Raw genomic sequence first — 12,256 nt, forward strand, 5'->3', positions numbered from 1 at the left:
ACAAAAAGCGTTTGAAAGTTTGAGCCTTCCTTTAAATGTAAAAAAATTGCAACTATCTGAGAGCCTTATTTAGGGCCTACTATAAATTTGAAAATTTGCGATTTTTTTCCAGCAGGCTGGATTGAAAAATTATTATGCAAAACCTATCCGACCGATCTTAACAAAATTTAGCACACGTTTTAAACAAATTAAAAAGTTTTTCTAGGCGGAATATGGAGTTTGTAAGTCAAGTTTAAAAAGTCGAAAACATTTAAAGCATTAACTTCATTTTTTCGTACTTTTTTTTTCAATTATTGCTATTTTTTCAACAATAAACATTAAATTTTCAATTTCTAGCTAACGAAATATTGTGTAAAATTGAATACCAAAACTTTTAACTTCTTATAATTTTTTCTCTAGGATCAATATTTTCCGAATTATAAACGAAAATAGGAGCAAAAAAATGAGAAATTTTCAATTTTTTTCAAATTTTGTTAAATAAAAAATTTAGCACAGGGTTTGCGACTGGCGCATATCGTGATTATCGATATTGGGCACATCCTGAAGGGATTTTAGCAAAAAAATAGCTTCCTATGGAAAATGTCCATTATGGTCTGAATTTCTACAGATCCCGCTTAGTCTAAGTATACTCTTTATGAGTACTAGAAACCAATTCGCTAAGGATTTTTGCTTAGTTGAGGAGATATGTTGTGGAATGCAATTTTAGATTCCCCATGTCTCTAATAACATCTTTATCAACGTCTGTTTTGCCTTGCAGTTCTTAGAAGGCACAGATTAGAGCATAAATCTGAATTTGGTTTCGAAAAATTACTTTACGGATTTAAATATAAAACAATATTTTATAAAAATATGTACAAATATATTATTTAATACTAATTTACTTTTGATTAACCTTTCTAATAGATCTAAAAATCTAAATAATTATTCTCATCATATCACAATGGGTAAAATGAGTGTAAACAATCGAAGCCTTCGAATTATGATTTTGTTACTCCTCGCGATTGAATGTATCTTAGTGAAGCAGACGGTAGGTTGTATTTTGTGTAGTTTTGGTTTTTGTCTATGTCTATATAACTTTATAGTTTGGCACCCCTCAATTATCTTCCTCACCCTTCCATTATTTTTCCCTTAACTCGGAAAATATCGACTGCACGAAAAAATTTGTAAAAAAGAAATTGTAGAAAATCGCATTTGCAACAATTTCAGTCCTTTTTTTGCCAAATTTTTGCCAAAAAGTTAAAAATGACGGATATTGAGCAAAACCGGTTCTTCTTTAAAATTAAGATGGCGGCTTACTCAACGGCGGAATTCAGTCGCGATTTTAAATTTACACTGCTGTTGACTCCCCTAAACGCTAGAATAATAAAATTTGAGGCAGCTTGCCATGCCAGGTCAACTACTATCCCGACTGGACTGAAATAACTTTTATCCCTTATAACGAACTGTAACTTTCAGATTGAACTTTAATAAAGTATAAATAAAATAAAATTCTAATTCTAGTTTTATTTATTTCAGGTGGGCGTTGGCATCGGACTAATCTGGAACTCCCTATACAACGTTAAAGACGATAAACATTTACATTTAGCCAACAAAATAAACAATTTCACGGTAATCGGGATCTTTTTAGTAGTGGTTCTTAACGTCTTCATCTCAGTCTTCGCTGTGATTAGTCCAACCGAAGTGTTTATTCAAATTTCACCAGTTCAACCTACGCAGTCTCTTCAGTTTTCGACACCAACTGGTAATTTAACGGGAATATGAACTCTATGAAAGCAAACAGCTTCCAAAACTTTTTCTTTCATATTAGAATTTTATTTTCATTTTAAGATAGTGTTTATCTGGTACTGACAAGTCAAATATTATCAATTGCATTGTAGTTTATTTTGAATCCAATAGTTTAATAGTGGAAATAAAAATAATACATTCTAATGGCGAAAGAAAATTGTTTAACTCTATAAAATATGTTAATATCTGTAGTTACGTGATACATTGTGTACTAATATTTCAAGTTAAAGTTGGGCTAGACTAATGTATGACATACCTACTGCCAAATCAATACGGATTTATATTTGTTGTACTTATTTCAAACTCCTATTTTTAAATTCCATAAAGTATCTAATACTGTTCCTTTACTACTTTAAGATCTGCATTATATCAACCATATAAGCCCATGACTTCAACAGATCTGATTTTTTTGTAATATATGTTTTATAATTAATGTACACTGACTGACAAAAAAAAAGGCCTCCGCGAAAAGTTTTAAAAAAATATATAATATCCATTACTACTACCTATCAAGAGTTTTGAATTTAACAATAATTTATTAATTATATGGAATCCAGATACTAAAAGAAAGAAGACTATTTTACACAGAACTAAATAATTCAATGAAAGAAGATAACGGAATCATAAAAAATACATTATTTTTTCTCATATTTAAAAAATCACAGCAGTTTTTCAATTAACCTGCTAACCATCAATACTTACCGTGTATGTCCTCCTCGGGCTTCAAATATTTCATTTACAGTCGTGAGACGAAGTTAATCAATTTTTCAATGCATTTTGGAGAGTTACAACAAATTTTTCTTGTAGGCTCAAACTGAATTGTAAAGCTGATCCAATAGGTGCTCTATTAGATTAAGATCCAGGATGAATACAATCTCTGCAATCTTTGAAAGAAAGATATCCGTTAAGAAAGTGTCTTCTTCTTCTTCTTCCTTCTTGTATGTAGTCTTTAAAGCCTGTTTTTTCTTCAATATTAGCCTCCTAAATTGTTTAAATTATCGTACCATATTTTTCTTGGTCTGCCAATACTTCTTCGTCCATTTGGTGACTTATCTCGTGCTATTCGTACTATCCTATCCTCTGCCATTCTACTAATGTGTTCGTTTCACTCCTGTTTCTGTTTTGTCACCCATCCATTTATGTCTTCTATATTGCATGCTCTTCTTATGTTTTCACTTCTCTCCCTATCCAACAGACTTTTCCCTGATATTTATCGAAGCTGTTTCACCTCTGTTGTTTCTAGTAGTCTATGTTAATATAGGTTTAATTGCTGCTTTACAGATTCTTGTTTTTGTGTCTTGTCTTAGGTGTTTATTCTTCCAGATTGTTTCATTAAGAGATCCCGCCGCTTTACGTGCCTTTAAGCTTTGTTGTCGTACTTCTTCTTCAACATCTCCGTAACCAGTTATATCTATTCCCTATATTGCGTCCTGATTTATTATTTTCCCATCAATTTCGATTTTACATCGTAGTGGGTATTTAGATGTTATCATACATTTGTTTTTTTCTGCTGATATTATCATATTTTATTTCTTGTCTGTTGTATTGAAGATGAGTGTTATTCTTTGGAGCTCGTCTTCTGTCGCGGCAATTAATGCGGCGTCGTCTACATAACATGTTATTTGGATTTTTTTGTCCCGCATTCTGTAACCATGACCTTTATGTACTGCTGGTATTATTTCGTCCATTATTATATTAAAGAGAAGTGGGCTTAACAAGTCACCCTGTCTGACTCCGCTTTGTACTGGTATACACTGTGTTAGTTTTCCATTTATCTTTGCCTGTATTCGATTATGGAATTAGATGTTTTTGATGGTTTGTATTATATTGATTGGTATGTTTCTTTTATACAGTAGGTACTTTTATATAGTCGTAATCAGAAATTGTGCAGTATAAATATATTTCCACTTCTCCATATTATACTTTCTAGTCCATCAGATGACCTGAGACAAGAACAGATGCAACATTCAGTGCTGCAGTGTTTATTCTGAAATTACACACGAAATCTTCAATAACTAAATAGCAATTTTACCGTGGAGAGCATTCTAGAGATTAAACCACTTTCCGCAAATCCCTGCATTTATTTGTTGTTTCTGCAGACGATGTTGCAGTTGAACGTTTGTAATTGTTATTAAACCAGTAATAATTGCTAGTCTTGGTCTTCCAAAACTTGCTAACCTCTGAAATGAACCATTCTCTATATATGTCTTTTATCAATCCCAAGTATGGTGAAAAGCAGCATGTGAAGCAATGCTTTGACAATCTTTTTCAACATATTGAACTATAAAACTAGTTTGATCAAGAATTTGGGCTGCAAAAATTTACGTAGGAATAGAAAATGCATTTCAACATATCAATAGCCCAAAAAGCAAACCGGTTTCCAATTAATGTAAAAAGAATTAGATATGAGTACCTATATTAAAAAATGTTTTAGAATGGTTGCCTTTTTTGTTGGTCAGTTTCTCTTCCAGCGAGTTAAACTACGAAATACACGAAAGAAAGAGTGAGATAGAGTAACAGAGGGAGCGATAGAGGTGAGAGAGTGAAGAGAGAGAAAGGTACGTAACTATAGAGATAAAAAAGAAAGAGTCAAATAAAAGTTGTTAAAACATTTTTAATTATTAGTTTTCTTTCAGTTACTGAATAATAACTACTCTCTTTAATGACAAATAACCACAATTTTAGTTGCTTTCTTCTAAATGTTTTCTAAGAGCTTTTTATATCTTCTTCTTCTTTTTATGTAGACATAACTCTGTCTAATTTTCAGTGTGCCTCCAGTGAGTTGTCGTTCCATCGTTTTCGTGGTCTTCCTAATGATCGTGTTCCTTTTGGGAAACGGTCTCTTGCCGTCTTTACTACTCTATTTGTTGTCATTCGGCTTATATAATCGTTTCATTCTACTCTTCTATTTATTACCTAGTTCTTGATGTTCTCCTCCTTGCATCTAAGTCGTATATCTGTACTTCTAGCTCTGTTCCGTAGTGTCTTACCATCAATTTTTCTTTTTCAATTTTTGTCCTCACTGTGCCAGGTCGTGTTTCTGCCACGTATGTCATTATCGGTATGATGACTGTTTTGTAAATTCTGCCTTGAATTTCTATCTCAACATTTTTTGTCTCCGTATTGTTTTATTTTATATCGGGAGTCTAATATATTAAGAGTCTCTATCTACTAATAGTGTATTATTTTATTTCAAAACTCAATAGTTTGGTCTTATATCATGGTGTCATTTTAGAAACTAAGAGATAGTTGGGGTAAAAAGCACCAAAAGTAATGTTGTAAATAAGAATTATTTTTCAGTAACTAAATTTTGAAATAAATTCTAATAGGTTTTCTAGAATATTTTAAAAATTTAATTTGACTCTTTTTTGTAGGTAGATATACAAAACATTGTTTCTTTAATTTTAAGCACAAAAAATCCAAAGCAAAATGTACAAATAAACGAAAATATATAGTAAAATACTGTTTGAAATTTAATAATTAGCAGCTATTTGTAAATATATTGTGGTGTGTGGTTAAAACATTCTAAATGTCGAAAAAAGTCCGATTAACTCCAAAAAAACCACAGCGTTGGAAACAGCTATAGTTATGTGATCATCATAAAGAGAATTAAAGTGAAGAAACCGTGGACAGCTCATGTCACTGTTATCTTATCAGAAAACAACGAACTGCGAATTCCCAAATTTACAAGTTTTCTTGTAAACTCTGTTACACTTTATAATAATAATGAATCAAATGTAGAACTACTTACAAAACGAACTATTTTCAACAAACGCAAACATATTTCTAACGATTCACTATTTTTCGGCCATAGTCTGCAAATATGTCTTTCTTATCTTTCATCTGCAATTGCAGCAGATATTAAGCAACGTCTACGTTCGCTCCCGCTTTGCCTTTGATTATATCTGCTGAGTTTTTGGCGGAAAATAAAGTATCATTACAAAACTATTGCATTGACAGCCTACACTCCTTAAACAAGCATCTTCAATAAATTCTTCAACGAAAGATTTAAGTACTTACTAAAGTTTCCCCTCTTTTATTCAATTTTACTTTCTTGTGCTATTGCCTTCAATTAATCCACGTGTTTTCACTTTTTATGCCTATATATTCAATTTTTTGACCAATATTTTTTTCTTGGTCTTCCTATGCGTTTTTCCTAACTCATTCAGATTTCATTATTTTCTACAATATATGAAGAGTTGTGTAGGTAGTTACAGTAGCAGTTGTGTATGACAAAGAAGACTTGTATTGGGGCAACGGATAGTACCTACAGGAAAACTAATAGCAGATAACCATTATTGAATTACATATACGTATCATCAGTTTTTCTATAACGAATAAAGATTTTCATTTACTTAAAATATATATATTAAAAACCTATGTACTTATTCCTATCTTGCTCAAACCATTACAGTTTAGATAAATAAGATTCTAAATGCTGCCAATATTTTATTATTACCTATGTATTTACGAAATCTGTTAAAAACTTAAAATGTTAAATATTTTTTAAATGTACAATAAAGAATTTATTGTTATATTTGTTGTTATTATTGCCAATTCTTTCCAATTTGATTAATTTTGTAGGTTAGACTGTAACTGTTAGAGATTCATAGCTAGTTCGGTTCTCCATGGTATATCCTGGACAGAGCTTTAGCACATCGATCAAACAACTCCTTTTCTTCTTCATGTGCCGAGCTCGATTATCGAGCGTTGGCTATCAAATTGGCTATAGTAATTTTGTTGACGGCAGCTCGGAAAAGAGATGCAGAGGATCTGTTAAACCAATCTCTCAGGTTTCTAAGCCATGACGTTCTTCTTCGACCTGGCCCTCTTCTTCCATCCACCTTGCCTTGTATTATTAAATGGAGTATATTATATGTCTCTGGGTGGCGCATAACATGGCCAAAATATTCAAGTTTGCGATTTTTAACTGTTTTGACGACTTCCGTAACTTTTCCCATCCGATGCAAAACAACTTCGTTACGAACTCTATCCACCCAACTTATTCGTAGGATTCTCCGATACACCCAGATTTCAAAGGCTTCCAGTTTCTTGAGAAGTATATCCGTCAAAGTCCAACCTTCGACACTATACAAAAGAGTAGAGAACACATAACATCTGACTAATCTAATTTTCAGACTTAAAGTAATATTGTTTCCACATAACAGTTTCTTTACCTTAAAGAATGCAGCTCTGGCCTTCTCTATCCATATTCTAATTTCTTTGCTCATGTCCCAGTTCTCATTTAGATTACAACCAAGGTAAGTGATACTGTTAGTTCTCTCCAGTTATTCACCATAAGCTGTTACCACTTCCGGTTATATTGGCGTTTTACTGACGACCATCACCTTTGTCTTTGCGGTGTTTAGCTTAAGGCCATATTCATCACACGTTGTGGTAACCCTATTAATTAGATGTTGAAGTTGTTCGTAATTGCTTGCAATTAACACTGTGTCATCCGCATATCTCAAATTATTAATATTGACGCCATTCATTCTTATACCACATTGAACATTATCCACTGCTTTATTGAAAACGAACTCAGAATAGATGTTTTGAGTTCTAACAACTAGCTGGTTGTAATATTCTGGACTAAGTTAAAATCAATCCCAAACTGTGTCTTTAGTAATAGGCAGTCTCGAAATGAAAAGGATGCCATCAAAAAGTCAATTTCTAAAAATTGTGGTCGTTGCTATTTCTGATACTATGTATGTACCTATGTACAGCGTTAACAGGCCTTTTAAACCCATTGCTGGATGGATAATTTGGATGGATAAACGGTGTGATGATCTACTCTTTTTGTTAAAAAAATCAGTGTACATTGCATACCGTATATTCTATCATAAAAACGTAGTATTCTACGTTAAGGAATTTTGCTGTGTGGTGTGGACAAATAAAAATAAAAATTACATTGGTAAAGGCCCTTGGTCTTCTATATTTTATAGACACAGCTGACCTTATAACCATCAACAACACAACCAAACTTCCTTTGTAGATGATAAACTGATATTAACACCAAGTAGTAATAGTAACCAGACTATTTCAACATCTTAAGGAAATAGAGAACTGAACACGAAAATGGATAATTAAAGTAAATAAAATAATATAGGTGCCAGGTATCTTTACCAAATACAGAGGTACAGACCCTCCTGTTAACACCAAATGGCAAAAATATGCCTCAATCTGACAGTATCAAGTATTTGGAGATACATCTGGACATCCTTTTCTGTTCTTAGTTATCATCAGCTTCCAATCTCTGATTCCCATCTCTCTGACATCTTCCATCACTATATCTCTCCATTTCTTTATTGGTCTTCCTTTCTTTTTTTGCCCTCAGGTACTCTCCAAACAATATTCTTGACTAGTCTATTACCTTGCATTCTTTATAGATGTACAAGCCATTCTAGTCTACGTTTTTTCACCACTTTTGTTATTGTAGAGTTTGCATACAATTAGTTCGTCTTCTCCATTCTCCCTCTACTACTTTTCCACCAAACATTCTGCAAAGTATCTTTCTTTCCCATGCTTCCAATATGTTCTGTATGGTTTCATTCTGGATCTATTTATAGTTTTGTATACTCTTATTTTTGTATTACAAGATATATCTTTGGCCTTTATTATTTTGCTCATGGCTCCAGTACACCTGTTGCTCTTGGTCAGTCTCAGGTTGATTTCAGTTTCTTCCTTACATGTCTGATCAATAAGAGTACGTTAGTACATATATTCATCCACCTTCTCGAATTCTACAATTGATCCATCATCCATCTTCAATTTAAAGGAGCCCCCGGTGTTTATTCCTTTTTTGCTCGAGATTTCCATGTACTTGGATTTATTAATATTAACTTTGTTCCATTTTAGAGCTTTCCCGAATCAGTCTTTTTGTTTTGCAACAAGAACTACATCATCAGCGTATGCTAAGTATCGGTGCTCTTTGTATAAAATAGTGCCGGACCTATATGTCCCACAAACCCTTACAATTTCTTCTAGAACTATATTGAATAGCAAGGTAGACAATGGGTCTCCTTAGCGAACACCTTTTTCACTTCAAATTCTTCTGAGACTGTACCGTTGCATTTTACGCCACAAATGGTTTATCTAATTGTCATTTTTACCAATCTTACTATTTTTTCTTGCACTTGGAATTCTTTGAGCGTTTCTATTAAGTTGTTCCTGTCTATTGTATCGTAGGCGGCTTTGTATAACCTATGAAAAATACTTGTGCTGAAATGTTATATTCATAGCAATTCATCAGGATTTGTTTTGTAATAAAAATTTGATCGGTTGTTGATCTTACCTTGCGAAATCCTCCCTAGTATTCTTCTCTACATATATTTCTAATTGTTTTTTAATTAGTATGGCGAGCACTTTATATATTACCTCTAACAAGGATATTCCTCTATAGTTTGCGCATTCCTCCATTTTTGTGTATACAAATTATTAATTTTAATCGGATAGAAGGACTGAAAATTAACAAGACATGGATACCAATATTAAAATCCACAAACACCCTTCCCGCCAAACACGAAGAAAGAAAAGCTACTACAAACAACGACACGCCCCCTCAAGCCGAAACCAGTAGAGGGGAGGTGAGTGGGAAATATAAATATTGCCTCCGTAGTACAACGCGGCGTTAGGAACTCTTCCAAACTTTCCTATCAGATAACATTCCAAAGTTAGGCAATTTAACACATTCAGATGATATCGACAGAGGTATCACGGTTATTTCTGACCTGATAAATCAAGCAGTTGATTTATCAGTCCCTAATACGGTCATCAACCCTAATAAACCACCACTTCCACAGTTTATCATTGATAAAATCAAACTAAAGAGACGACTCTTACGTCAGTTTCAACGCACCCGCAACCCCCTTGTCAAAACAGAATACAACCGCTTGTCTGCGGTGATCAAACTGCAGGTCAATAATCTGCAGTCCAGGCAATGGATTGCGGCCACCTCCAGTCTTGATTATCGTAACGGTGGTAGATTCTGGCACAAGTTCAAATGCCCAACCAAACAGAAAACCAATAATCCTTCTCACCTTGTGGTGAACAACCAAATAATAAATTCGAACCAACAGAAGGCCGAGGCCTTCAAAACTCATTTACAAAATACCCTAATCTCCCCAGAAGATCCTAGATTTGATCGCACCTTCCTTGCAAAGGCTGAGGCAGATATAACACGACTGCTCGGTTTCCCCTCGGTCCTCAGGCACCCCATGATCATCCTATCATGGCGCCTGTGGATCACCAAACATTCAAAGAATTTTGCCAAATCGGCAAATCAAACGCACCAGGACCTGACAAAATTGCCAGGAACTGCGTGAAATACCTCCCACCGAGCGTCACCCTATACCTGACGAACATATTCAATGCCACTCTTAAACTCTGCTACTTTCCATCCCCATGGAAAGTAGCCAATAAAATCATGCTCTTAAAAAAGGACAAGCCACGTACCAATCCAAACTCTTATAGGCCGATATATCTCCTTAATGTCCTGGCTAAATATCAAAGAAAGACTTGTAGACTTTACCACAGAACACAACATCGTTCCACCTTATCAATTCGGCTTTAGAGAAGGGTACTCAACCAAAACGGCATTGACAGAAATCGTCACACGCATTACTCAAGGTCTGAACGACGGCAAAGTTTCACTTGGTATCTTCCTCGATGTTCAAAAAGCCTTTGACCAAGTCTGGCATGTGGGACTGGTCAAGAAACTAGTGAACATCGGCCTACCACTTCCATTCGTCAGACTTATCCATTCATATGTTACTCAGCGACAAATCACGGTTAAGGAGCGCGATCAACTCTCTGCATCCTTTACTCCCACTGCGGGAGTACCTCAGGGTTCCGTGTTGGCTCCAATACTATACTCCATCTACAACAGTGACTTCCCTAACCCACAATACACTAACACTACCACCCTATTATACGCCGACGACACAGCACTACTCACAACAGCACAAGACGTCGACGCTACACTCAGGTACGCTCGAAATCACCTGCTCCTAGTCGAGCGATGGTGCAGGAGATGGAGAGTGACACCTAACCCAGACAAAACACAAATGATTCTCTTCAGATATCCAATGCGCAGTCAATACATCACACCCATAATCACCGAAAGACACAACTTGAGCCTATGGGGAGAACGACTTCAGCTCCGTAACCAGATCGAATACCTCGGAGTGGTGTTTACGCAAACACTACGCTGGAGGTACGATCTGGACAGAGCCTGTAACAAGGTTAGGAGCCGACTTGGCCTTCTCAATGCTCTTAGTGGTAAATTCGGTCATACACACTCACGTACACTCATACATACATACAAAACATTCATTAGGCCGGTCATCGAGTATAGATCTTGTATCTATACTATGGTGCCCGGCTATCTCACAAACAATCTGCTGTCATTGGAGAGGAGAATCTTACGCAGACTAAACCGAAAACGTCCAGACTACCCTTCCGCACAAATTCATCGCCTGTCAAATATCCAGCTCATCAATGAGAAGCTTTCCTCTTTGAGCAGGAGTTACACTATTCGCACCATCCGGGGCCAAAACCTCAGAGCCCAAAGCATTCTAAAAACTACCTGCTCATCCATCGGCAATGTATTCAGAAGAAAACCCAAACCCAAACTCCCATTTCTACCCACTATTCTGCTGGAACTCGCCAGCAACGAACTCCCTGACGAATACATTGATATACAGGAGGCAACTCCCCTCTATTACCGTCGTCGCATTCAACACTAAACGCTCACTTCGAGCTTGCATAGACAGGGGGGGATCGGTTTTTTGTGGTTTCCCGATCCCATTGCACAACGATACCTGTCTATTAGTTGAGGTACCAGTCCACAGCTGCCCTCTCGCGCCGCGTCCATATATATTATTTTCAATAATAAACACATAAAATTGATTTACATATATTCACTAATTTCATTTTTAGATACAACAAATTCTGAAAAGAGCCGTTTACCTACATGGCTTTCGCCCCCGATTGTCCAGGCTCAGCTGCAGACAGCCACCGAACAACAAAGCTAACACCACGCACACCAGTGGACACCACCCAAAAAACAGTGCCAACACCCACAACAGAAAAAACACGTCCTGAAGAGGCATAAGCCTATAGCAGGACAACAGAAAACACACAAATCAAAAAACAACCCAAAACAACAAAAGACGAACAATGGTTACAACGCGGCGTCATTTTCAGGTTACAAGCGAAGCAGTAACATGCCAAATAACACAGAAGATGGCAACCCCTAGTGTTGGCGAAACGTCGAGAACTAATCTCAGAAGACAACGGCCTAACAGCCCGAACAAACAGTTTAACAAGTTAGACGATGGCCGTGAAAGCCTAACGCAGTTTATACAAATTATAATGGTCTTAGTCCATTATTGTGGCATTTTTCGGCATCCCACACTTATAGTAGCTATTAGCTCACAAGTTGGTTTATTAAAGCCTATTCTGCATATTT

General features: G+C 35.6%; 1 protein-coding gene across 1 annotated transcript in view; it reads left to right on the forward strand.

Moving 5' to 3' along the window:
• The window catches only part of LOC140432852 (ninjurin-1-like), a 41,532-nt gene extending 35,221 nt beyond the window's left edge, over positions 1 to 6,311 (forward strand). Inside the window, exon 2 of the mRNA XM_072520989.1 lies at positions 1,516 to 6,311. Coding sequence (XP_072377090.1) covers positions 1,516 to 1,761 — 246 coding nt within the window. The 3' untranslated portion in view covers positions 1,762 to 6,311. The remainder of the gene's footprint in view (positions 1 to 1,515) is intronic.
• The last annotated feature ends 5,945 nt before the right edge of the window (positions 6,312 to 12,256 follow it).

The sequence above is a fragment of the Diabrotica undecimpunctata genome, chromosome 1 (assembly GCF_040954645.1).
Source record: "Diabrotica undecimpunctata isolate CICGRU chromosome 1, icDiaUnde3, whole genome shotgun sequence".
Taxonomy (NCBI): domain Eukaryota; kingdom Metazoa; phylum Arthropoda; class Insecta; order Coleoptera; family Chrysomelidae; genus Diabrotica; species Diabrotica undecimpunctata.